Consider the following 12,873-nt stretch of genomic DNA (forward strand, 5'->3'; position numbering starts at 1 on the left):
GATACTTCAAGACAACTTCACACAGATTTTTCAGACTTTTTAACACATTTACCTCAAAATGATGGGGCCTATCTACTCTACACGTACTACCTTATAGCTATGAGAGAGAGACACACAGGAATATGTCCTGATCATAAATTGTATGGGTTTAGTTAAAATCATAATGATAAAGAAAATATTAAAATAATAATAATAATAAAAAAGATACAAAATTATTTCAATATTTTCATAAGTTAAGAATTTAGGGGTGAGGGTGAGGGACAGCCACCTCCCAATTGAAAGTATCCAATAAATTACTATTATACATATGTAACATTTCAAATATAGAAGAATCTTAGTAAACATATAAGATTTGAATACTTTAAAATGCTTTTTAAATGTGTCTTTTGGTTGTGGGACAGCAGTTCTGTAGAATGGTGCTTTTAGGTTTTATTTTTACAACCAACACTAAGATGTCAAAGATGTGCCAGGAATGTTTCTAGTGGCAACATGCTACACCAGTGAAATGACACAATGCCGTAAAACAAACAAGAAATATGAAATGCAATCCAACAATCCCTCACTTCACAGCTCTATGAACACAGCATAGTAAAAACCTCCCCACACCCCATTCTTCATTCATCTGTAATTAGTCACAGATAACCTGTAAATCATCTTAGCGTTCTCACAGGTTTGGTTGCAGACAGATTAAGACAGCGCTCCTAATTGTGAAGATTAAGGCGAGCGAGGCGCTGAGAACTGGGGGTTGGAGGGCTGCTGGAACCGGCTACAAACAATGAGACATAAAACCCAACCTTGTTTCCATCTGCTCATGAAGCAGCCGTTTATTCACTCTCGAAAGCCGCCCAATCATTAACCAAGCTGTAACTCTCTCCCTCTCTCTGGGGAAGGGAGCCTCAGGCAGTTGGTTCCACTTATCTGGTGAATTCTTTCAACATTACACATTTCCCTCCTTCTCTATGCCAGTTAAATCTTATGCAATCTGCAATTCTGCAAATGGTTATCTGCACGGATTGACAAACTAGAATACATCTTAATGCCGCTTGGTTTGCTTAGCGAAGCGCTCGCTCGAGCTAAATCGGACGCGACAGCCATCAACACGTTAAAGCGCCATGTCATTGTTTGTTGATTTGCAAGAGCTTGCCCAAACTTTCACTGTATGCCTCTTAACCCGGTGAAATTTCGAGAGAATGAATCACTACAAGATCACCAAAACGTAACGGCGAACAAGCTGAAAGCACTTGCTTCATTGTGCTCGCCTTGGCTGTTTTTCCCACTTCTCATTGGCTGTTTTGCATACCTCTGTGCTGCTTAGCTGCCAAGAGAAGCAAATTGGTGTGCCAGACAAGTCCAAACTAAGACTGCAGGCTCATTTTCGGGGCTGAGAGAAGAGCTCGCTGTCTCAGCGAGTTAAGAAATAGACACTAAAACGCCCTGAATGATTGACGATAGTCGACTGAGGGCTCGTTTGTTTGTTTTCGCCTTTCTTTGAAGGGCAGATAACACTTATACATATGACCACAAGCTACACTACATGAAACTGACAAGGGGGAACTGATAGCGTTAAGACTGGATGTTGATTTCCAGAATTAAGACCCTTTATACTACCTAAAGAATCCAAAGATCAAATGAATGGAGAAAAAGCAAACATGGTGAATTTGAAGTACTAAATATTTGGGTTAGTCTATAAGAGAACCTTGGCAGTGACTCCAAAGAGCAGTGCCCTTGTCATCTTATATCCCGTTTCCACCCAGCAATAAAGGGGTCATCGCTATTGCTTTAGGCCCCTTGGTTCAACCTTCCCCCATCAAAGAGTATCCTATTGGCAACAAAGAACTGACAAGCCCAAAAAAGAAAAGGGGGGAGGCATAGGGGCCCTCACCGCCTGGGTCACCAGTCTAATTTCTCCTGCAAAGAGTTTCATTAATGGGCAAGCATGGACCCCATAATCTGCCCCTGTGTCCCACTGGGTGCAGGGAGGCATTGACCCATTTCCCATTCTCTTTTAACTCGTCATTCCCTGTAGCCCCTCTTTTCACCGGCTGAAGGTCAAATGGAGAGAAAGAGGGTGGAAAAGAGCATCGGTGTGACCGGGTGAAACAAAGGCAGGCTAACAAGTCACTCACGAGAGCTGAAGCTCGCGGAGAGTCCGGTGTTTCAGAAGTTATTGTGTCTGATTAATTTGGGAGTAGCCCTGTTTTTGAAGTTGAAGTCAAAAGATTACATACACCTTGCAGAATCTGCTAAATGGTAATTTTAGCAAAATAAGAGGGGTCATACAAAATGCATGTTATTTTTTTATTTAGTACTGACCTGAATAAGATGTTTCACATAAAAGATGTTTACATACAGTCCACAAGAGAATTCTTAATACTGTGTTGTTACCTGAATGATCCACAGCTGTGTTTTTGTAAAGTAATCGTTGTTCATGAGTCCCTTATTTGTCCTGAACAGTTAAACTGCCTGCTGTTCTTCAGAGGAATCCTTCAGGTCCCACAAAATCTGTGTTTTTTCAGCATTGTTGTGCAATCGAACTCTTTCCAACAATGACAATGGATTTTGAGATCCATCTTTTTACACTGAGGACAACTGAGGGACTCATATGCAACAATTAGAGAAGGTTCAAATGCTCACTGATGCTCCAGAAGGACAAACCATGCATTAAGAGTCAGGAGGTAAAAACTTTTTGAATTTGAAGATCAGGGTAAAGAGATATACAATCCTGAATGGAAAATAAGCTCCTGCTTTTCTATTTGACATCTGTTTTTGCACGAGACTAGTGCAGGAAAAAAACAGTCATCTTAAAAAGAACTGAGAACAGGCATTGGCTGTCAAAGACCTGATTTTTTTTTTATGAGGTTGTGATCCTTTGACATGCTTGCTCGGGTGGCTGCCTCGACTGATTATCTGCGTCACATGACCGAGGTGAGCGGGTCGACTGGGAGAGGGGAAGGGAGGGGGGACGTGAAGGGGCCCTTCTTTTGTAATATCCACACTAGTGATTTAGCACAGCTGAGTAACTTGTGCTCAGCAGAGGGGTGAGAACATTCCCTTCCCCCCAGACATCCATCCTCAGCACTTCTTCCCTATAGACGTAGGGTTGCCAGGTAGCAATTATAAACCCTTGAGTAAACTAGAAGGATGGTATCCTGAGAGAAAGTGCCATTTAAACCTAAAAAATAAACAATGACTTTGTCCAAGGCGATATCTATGATTTTTTTATTACATAAGAGAGCTCTGAGGTTGTTTTTAGCTAGCATGTCTTTGTTGGTTTCAGATTTTCAGCTGGCAAAAGCCAGAGTAGAAATGCCAGCGAGAACGAGCTGCATCTGGTCATTGTTGTCTGATATTGACAGCCTGCCGAGCGCTGACAGGAACCGAGAAAGCTAGCCGGATCCCTGCAGCGAAATGTAAGAGCTGTTAGACGAAAAGGAGAAAGACTTTGATGGAAGATCTGAGGGGAAAAGGAAGAGCCGAACGGAACAAAACCAAAAGCAGAGCGAGGCCGAGTTGAGGCTTGGCCACAAGCTGAGAGGGAAAAAGACAGGCGAGATCTGGCATTCTGTACGCGCTTGGCTCGGCGAGGTCCGTCTGACTGACGGAGAAAAGAAAGAGACAAGGGAGACTAAGAAAGGGAATGAATACCACACTCTCCAGGGCAAACATGACAGCCCAACAGGGCTCTTTGTGCGCTTTCCAGACCGGCTTGCCTCAGCCGACATCCACATGTCAAGTGTCTGTCTTCATTACATTTCTTCGGAAAAGGGGACAATGGCCACGACACTAGACTTCTGCTTGGGATTTGGACAACTCCATCGTTTATGACTGAGAGAAACAGCTTTTAGACAGCTCCAAGTACCTCCTCGCAGCAAAGTAAACAACCTCTAATTGTTTGGAAAGGTCTGGCGGTTCTCCAGAACAAAGTTTGTCTTATCTCCTTCACCATTTTCCTTTGCAGTTCTGGAAAAGACAAAGGGTTTGTGGTCTAGCATTGTTTGAACTCCAGGACATGCTTTGAAGACGTCGAGCACAGGCCCACTCCCAATAAAAAGAGCAAACTTGTTTGGAGATATTGGCACAAAGGACAGAAAGGACCTAGTACGCAAATGTAGAGGTTTGCCACCCGGACTGAGGAATCGAAACAACTCTGGCTTGGCAAACGCTCCGGTAGTTTTGCCAAAGCCAAGCCAGTGTCGTGCCAGCTCACCGCAGGGATGCTTTTCTGGCAAGGAACTCCAGGAGCCATAAAGCACTGGAAGATTTGAGGCTGACATTTGAGAGTGTCAGCAGGTGGGGTCGACAAGAGACGAGACTCCTGGCACAGAAACGCATGTTGCTTTCTCTGAGCTTCTTGCTTCCTCGCCCAGTCTCACCGAATCTCCCGATAGTCGCTCTGGTTTTGATGAGCCGTCACAGGCTGATGGAGGAACCAGGTCAGGGGCACTTCCATCCCAGGAGGAAGCCGATCTTTGATCTGAACGGTTCCTTTTAAATACTGCCGCCCCAAAGGTCAGCATTTGGTAGTCAAATTACAACGCAAAGAGGTTGTTTAGCCTCTAGGTGCAAATGAACATGACTTTAGTTAAACAAAACGCAACGCTTTGGATGAGAATCGCAAAAATATGCAGAATAATTCACGCACCAGTGATGCAGAAAAACTAGCCAGCTGTGGAAGTAAATTTCTGTTAGCTGGGGTGATTTTGATTTCCAACACCTACAACTGCATGACCTGTCAGTTTTAATTGTGAAACATTCACCACAAAAGGCATTACAATAATACTAGACTATAGTTTTGACTTTAATGTGATACCGGACTAAAATATCTCGATGCTACTACAAAAACATTGAACAACAGGAAAAGTAATTGAATAATTTATGATCCAAATTGAGTTGTTTTATCTTTTTAAAGAAAGTATTTCATCCTCCCTTAATAAATAAATAAATAAATAATTAAAATCACTACACAAGACTGTGGTAGGTTAATTTTGATTAGTAACATGCATTGCTAAGAACTTTATTTGGACAACTTTAAAGGCAATTTTCTCAATATTTACACTTTTTTTTTTGTTGTTGTTTTTTTGGAATCCAGATTTTCAAATAGTTGCATCTCAGGCAATTATTGTCCTATCCAAACAAACCATTCATGAATGGAAACAAAGCTTATTTAATCAGCTTTCAGATAATGTATATATCTCAATTTCAAAAAAAGGTTTCAAATACACAAAAATGCTGGAAAACCAAAGAATTTGTGGGATTTTGCCGAAGAGCAGCGGAGAGTTTAACTGTTCAGGACAAACAAAAGACTCAAGAACAACTGAACAAAAAAAGCTGTGGATCATTCAAGTAACAACACAGTCCACTCTTGTGGACTTTATGTAGACATCTTTAAGTGAAATATCTTATTCAGGTCAGTACTAAATAAAAAAAAAAAACACCACGCATCCCTCTTATTTTGCTATAAATAATTAACATTCAGCAGATTCTGAAAGGTGTATGTAAAATCTACCAGTTAAGCAACTGTACAAGGTCCGTTTAGCCTTGTATGAACTTCATAAACACAGCACTAGTTTTATTTAATAACCCAGAAGTCCATCCATTACACAACTCTCCGAAGAGCTCAGAAAGCCTCCGGGCATCCAAACAGAAATGTCTCGGCAGCCTCCGACTGCAAGGCATGCTGGTCTGGCTGTTATTGCTCATTCTCGTGACCCTCTCTAGAGGCACTTTCAGACTTTCCTCTGGCTTATTTTCTGCATTTGTCAAACGGAGGCCGCTGTGCCATAAGAGACCTCAGCACTGAATCACCAGCGAGACGGATGGAGATACGAAGAGACCGGGGAAGACAGGAAGCATTTGATGTGGTGTGAACTAGCACGATTTTTCTGCACGCTAATGGAGCTAATGGAACGAGTGGGCGAAGGTGAAAGTACGAGCTGTGTGCGCCTTTTGACCTTGCCTGAAATCGTCCGTCGCAGCGTTTCAGGAGGAAACACGACCCGGTGTTCAAATAACACGCATCAGCCAAAAAGCAGAGAAAGACTTGCTCGTGTTACAAAAATGGTAGCTGGGTCATTCCCTGTCAAATCAACCAAGTTTCAAAAACTTCTTGATTTTGCTAATATTTATTCTCAGGATAGACAGTCATGTATAGTGATGAAAGTCAAAATATTAAATGTCATGGATGAATATTTACTGAGTAATTCACTATTTTGTAGAGAGAGGTCAAAATGGCAATTTTCACCTTAGATTCAGAGTCAAGTTACAGGGGAATAAAAATGACTTTGGAAAGATGGCAGGATCATAATGTTATTTTTACACAGAGATTAGTAGCTATATTAGTAAAATCGGTTGACTTTAGCAATCTTTGTTGCATTACGTGCCAATGGTGACCATTCAAAAATGGGGAAACGGCACTAACAAAATTTCAGGTATGTTATGCAATTGTTTCGATAGATGGAAACATGATACAATTCTAATTTCAACATTATTTTTTCTTCACACATTGTTCTGTAAATAAAATAAGTATCAGCTGTATACTGTACAAAGTGACCAACATTTGGATTTCGACCACTGAAAATGCATAACATTCAACAATTCGGACATTAAGCCTCATTGAGATCCTCATATCTCAGGAACTGAAAGATGTAGGACCTTGAAAATTAATATTCCCGAAGAAAAGTTTATCAACAACTAGAATCTAAAATCATATTGCAATATCTTTACTACTTCTTGAGTTATAGGCACGCAAACTTTGGAAAAAAGACCATTTATGGCACTCAGACTGGTATGTTCAATGCAGCTGTCTTGACAGAAAGATCTCCAGTTTTAACAATATTTGTCCTTCAGACATTGCTCGTTAAAATAATAGTAGTATTGTATTTTTTCAAACTGACCACATTTGGCTTTTGACCACTGGAAATGTGTACATTTTAACAATTTACTCCTGGAGCCAACCTGAAGTTCCAATATCTCTGGTACCAAACCTCATAGGGCATTAAAAATAAATTCCAAAAGGAAAGTTTGTTAAGATCTAATATCTAAAAGGGCATTTAAATATCTTTAATACTGCTTGAGATACAGGTAAGCAAACTTTGGAGAAAAAACTTGAAAAGTGCTGCTTCCCCATTTTTGAATGGTCACCATTGGCACATAATGCAACAAAGATTGCTAAAGTCAACAGATTTTACTAATATAACTACCAATCTCTGTGTAAAAATGAGATAATGATGCTGCCATCTTTCCAAAGTCATTTTTATTCCCCTGAAACTTGACTCTGAATCTAAGGTGAAAATTGCCATTTTGACCTCTCTCTACAAAATAGTGAATTACTCATCCATGACATGTATTATTTTGGCTTTCATCACTATACATGTCTATCTTTCTTTAGAATAAATATCCAAATTAAAAAATTTGAGCCGGGGACCTCTTGGTGAGTTAACATGGAATGACCCAGCTGGATACAAAGTGACCAACATTTGGATTTCGACCACTGAAAATGCGTAACTTTCAACAATCTGGACATTAAGCCTCATTGAGATCCTCATATCTCAGGGACTGAATGATGTAGGACCTTGAAAATTAATACTCCAAAAGAAAAGTTTATGAACAACTAGAATCTAAAATCATATTGCCATATCTTTAATACTTCTTGAGTTATAGGCACGCAAACTTTGGAAAAAGAACATTTATGGCACTCAGACTGGTATGTTCAATGCAGTTGTTTTGACAGAAAGAAACAAGATACATCTCCAGTTTTAACATTATTTGTCCTTCAGACATTCCTCTTTAAAATAAAAGTATTGTAGTTTTTTAAACTGACCCACATTTGGTTTTTGACCACTGAAAATGTACTCCTGGAGCCATATCGAAGTTCCAATATCTCTGGAACCGAATCTCATAGGGCATTAAAAATAAAGATACCGAAAGGAAAGTTTGTTAAGACCCAATATCTAAAAGGGCATTCAAATATCTTTAATACTTCTTGAGTTACAGGCATGCAAACTTTGGAGAAAAAAATTAAAAAGTGCCGCTTCCCCATTTTTGAATGGTCATCATTGGCACATAATGCAACAAAGATTGCTAAAGTCAACAGATTTTACTAATATAACTACCAATCTCTGTGTAAAAATAAGATAATGATGCTGCCATCTTTTCAAAGTCATTTTTAACCCCCTGTATCTTGACTCTGAATCTAAGGTGAAAATGGCCATTTGACCTCCCTCTACAAAATTATTCATCCAGGACATTTAATATTTTGGCTTTCATCACTATACATGTCTATCTTGCTTCAGAATAAATATTAGCAAAATATTGGCTGAGGGAAAGCACATGGAAAACGTCAGAGGACTGAGGAAGAAAAACCCAGAGAGGTTGAGCTTTATCAGGTGGACAAACTGACAAGCTGCAACGTCTGGATTTTGTTTGTTTACAGCAAACACACACAAATGGCTACAGCGAGTCAGTCCAAAGTCAGATCTAAACAGTCCTGGATAAAAAGCATCCGTTTTATGGGAGAAACAGCATTGCGTAATGAGGCAGACAGCAGAGTTTCTGTCAATCACCTGCTTTGGCTCGAAACCAAGCTGGAATTAGTGTCCAGGAAGCTAAACAAGCAAATAGAAGTGTGTTCTCCCTAGTGTGCACTTCACTAGATGGGAAACAAGCATAGACTTGATTATTTATACATGCGCAACATCCTGCGAGCAACTTTTTTGAGGGGAAACCATGCATTAAACATCCTTGACAGCTCACAGTCCTGAGAAACTAAAGAACCTGACTGTCAGCCAATCAGAAAACTAGCTAATTGTAATTGTTTAAGGGGCGGGGCTTGAAAGAATGTGATTTAATTTATTAAATAATGAATTAATTGTTGTGGAAGAATAAATAAAACTGAGTAATCAATCAGAAATTAAAATCACAATGTGGCTTAGTGCAATTATTTAAGTATTATAGACTTTTTTTTATTCATATTTTAAATTAGATTTAATTTTTATTTTACATATTTTATATATTATAAATTTTATATATATTTTTTTAATTTTAAAAACGTTTTCTTATTTCTCATTTTCATTTTCGACAAAAAACGACAATAGTATGTCTTTATTTTATCTTAATTTACTTTATATATTTTAACTGGCGTAAATTACAATTTTTAATAACTAAATCAAAAATGAATTATAAGTATATAGACAAAAATAAAACTGACAAAAACAAAAAAATTACTAAAACTTTAAAATGATAATGAAACTGAAAATATATGAATAATAATAATTAAAACTATGAATAAAAACTGCGTTTAATAAAAATGTTCTTTCATTTCATTTTAATTTTAGTTAAAATTTAGTTTTAGTAATTTTATCGTTAGTGTTTTTTGGCAACTAGCTGAAATAAAATGTTTTTTTTTTTTTTTTTTACATTTAATGGCATAAAATCAAAAACTTTATTTCTCATTTTCATTCAATTTAAGCTTAAAATAAAGCTAAAACTAAAATAAAAAGAATTAAAAGTATATAGAAAAAAACTAAGTAACTTAATACAACTTTAAAACTACAATGAAACAGAAATTACAAAAACGAATTAATTAAATACAATAGTACCTCAGTGATACTAAAAATCTATTTTCTATTTATTTTAAATTTTTAGTAATTCTATTGTTGTTTTTTGCAACTATCTAAAATTAAATTATTTTTTTTTTACATCTAATTAATACCTCATAGTAAAAATGTTAAAATTTTAGTAATTTTATAGTTTTTTGCAACTATCTAAAATTATTTTTTTACATCTAATTTTGATCAACGATTATTTTATTTTAATGTAATAATGTAATTAAATGTAAAAAAACTGATAAATTAATTTTTAAAAATCTAAATATTAGATTACTACTAATATTAATAATGTAGAATAAATTTTACATTTTTACTTCTAACAAACATTAATAGCATCACATATATAATAATTTATGCAATTAAATATAAATATTCAAAAAATATATTATATTTTATAATATTAATAATAATAATAGTGTAAATATACACAATTCTTTAGTGATTGTTAATATAATTTGTTACTATTGCCAACAACAATAATAAAACATGAGCCGCTCATGATCCAGTGTTTTCAGCATCTCAGTTTCACATCTTTGCATCTGTTCTGAGTTTCGGACGCTTAAAATGTGCCTTCAAAAAAAGTCATTAACAGTAGAGAAACACTTAAATGGCTCCTTGCAGATGTCTATAATCAAAACTGTGCATCCCTACCAACAAACATTAAAACACCTGAAGAACTGTAAATCACAAATAGCAGAAAAATCCCAATTAGAGCAGCTCTAGTCTTCCCTTGAACTGAATAGAAGAGCGATTGAATGTTTAACAGACGTCCATGTGGCTCTTACCGTCCTCAGTCTCCTGCCAGACGATGCCCTCCAGGTTGACGCTGGTGCCAGGTTCACAGGGTCCCAGACATTCGGGTTCGGTGGCCAGAGCCACGTCGGAGGTGTTGACGGCTACGGAGCGCGTGCGGACCATGATCTGCTCACACGACGAAGAGATGTCGCTGTTTCCGACCGGAGCGAGGAGGTGGAGCGGTGGAGGTGCCGGAGTGGACACCGGAGACTCCATCTGAAGGACAATTCAGAAAGGATTTGGTTAGAGAGAGTACATAACGTCAGAAGAAGACCATTTCAAAACACACTTTGTTAAAAGGGCAAGAGGAATCACACCTGTACCATTTAAAACACTACTGCATTTGAACCACTTTAGTCATCATTTGTTATAAATGGATAAATAATATGTGACCCTGGACCACAAAACCAGTCATAAGGTTAAATTTGACAAAACTGAGATTTATACATCATATGACAGCTCAATAAATAAGCTTTCCATTGATGTATGGTTTGTTAGGATAGCACAATATTTGGCCGAGATACATCTATTTGAAATCAGAAATCTGAGGATGCAAAAAAATCAAAAATACTGAGAAAATCACCTTTAAAGTTGTCCAAATTAGGTTCTTAACAATGCATATTACAAATCAAAAATTACATTTTGATATGTTTACAGTAGGAATTTTACAAAAAATCCTCATGGAACATGAACTTTACTTAATTTCTTAATGATTTTTGGCATAAAAGAAAAATCAAAAATTTTGACCCATGCAATGTATTTTTGGCTATTGCTACAAATATACCCCAGCGACTTAAGACTGGTTTTGTGGTCCAGGGTCACATATTACGTAAATATATATAACTAACCCACACACAAATTATTAAAAGCACAAAAATATTAATTTTTATTCATTTATAATATAAAATTATCCAGTTATCGGTCAACTGTTATAAATACTAAATATAATAATAATAACATGGATAAAATAAATATTATTATTATTAGTAGTAATATAAAATTCTTTGGTCATTGTTAAATTAATGTAAAAAAAATATATATATATATATATACACAATATTGATAATAACAGTAATGTAAATACAAAGTATTTATAATATTAATATTATTAAATAACAATAACCTACAATAAATATATTAATATTATATATTAAGTATATAATTTACTATATAAACATTATTATTATTATTATTTTATAATATAAAATTATCCAGTTATTGGTCAAATGTTATAAATAAAAAAATATAATAATAATAACCTACAATAAATATATTTTTACTTGAAATAAATATATTAATATTATGTATATATATATATAATTTTTCTATATAATTATTATTATTATTATTATTATTTAATATACAATTATCCAGTTATTGGTAAATTATTATAAAAATGTATAACAACAACAACAACAACAACAATAATAATAATAATAATAATAATAACAACAACAACAACCACCTAGAATAAATATATTTTATATATTATAAATTTTATATATATATATATATATATATATATATATTTTTTTTTTTTAAAGCGTTTTCTTATTTCTCATTTTCATTTTCGACAAAAAACGACAATAGTATGTCTTTATTTTTATCTTAATTTACTTTAAATATTTTAACTGGCATAAATTGCAATTTTTAATAACTAAATCAAAAATGAATTAAGTATATAGACAAAAATAAAACTGACAAGAATAAATATTTTACTAAAATAAATATATTTATATTATATTTATATATAATTTACTATATAAATAACAATTTTTATTATTATTATTATTAGGTATTGTTATTATTTAATATAAAATTCTCCAGTTATTGGTACACTGTTATAAATAAAATGTGTAATATAATAATAATAATAACCTAGAATAAATATTATTTACTTGAAATATATATATTAATATTAGAGATTATGTATATATAATTTACTATATAAATAACATTATTATTATTATTATTATTATTATTATTATTATATAATATAAAATTCTCTAGTTATTGGTAAATTGTTACAAATTAAAAAAATAGTAACAATAACAATAAAGTGATTGTTCATATAATTTGTTACTATTGACAACAACAAAAATAATAACAATAACAATAGCAATAACAATAGCAATAATAAAGGACTACTGATCTGCATGACCTACATTTGATTCAAGTTATTTATAAAGTAAAACCAGCCTATGAAAGAAAAACTAATGCATTCATTTCAAACAAGGTAGCGAAAATAAACAGTGGCTGTAAACAAACAGCTATGAAAGCACAAGCCGACACGAGGCTCGACGTTAAACCTCCACGTTCAATTATAGCAATTATCAGACTGGCGAGGGTGAAGTGTGTGAACAGTACAGAGCCTGGGATTATTTAACCTTAATGCCAAGAGCCATTAGCGCTCCCTGTGATTATTACTCATGGCCAACGATGCCTTAATGCTTAAGGTTCATAATAAACCGCC

General features: G+C 35.1%; 1 protein-coding gene across 1 annotated transcript in view; it reads right to left on the bottom strand.

The window, feature by feature from the left end:
• znf609a (zinc finger protein 609a) overlaps window positions 1-12,873 on the bottom strand; it is a 156,366-nt gene that overhangs the window by 15,382 nt on the left and 128,111 nt on the right. Inside the window, exon 3 of the mRNA XM_073831836.1 lies at window positions 10,391-10,616. Coding sequence (XP_073687937.1) covers window positions 10,391-10,616 — 226 coding nt within the window. The remainder of the gene's footprint in view (window positions 1-10,390; window positions 10,617-12,873) is intronic.

This window comes from Garra rufa, chromosome 25 (genome assembly GCF_049309525.1).
Source record: "Garra rufa chromosome 25, GarRuf1.0, whole genome shotgun sequence".
Classification (NCBI taxonomy): domain Eukaryota; kingdom Metazoa; phylum Chordata; class Actinopteri; order Cypriniformes; family Cyprinidae; genus Garra; species Garra rufa.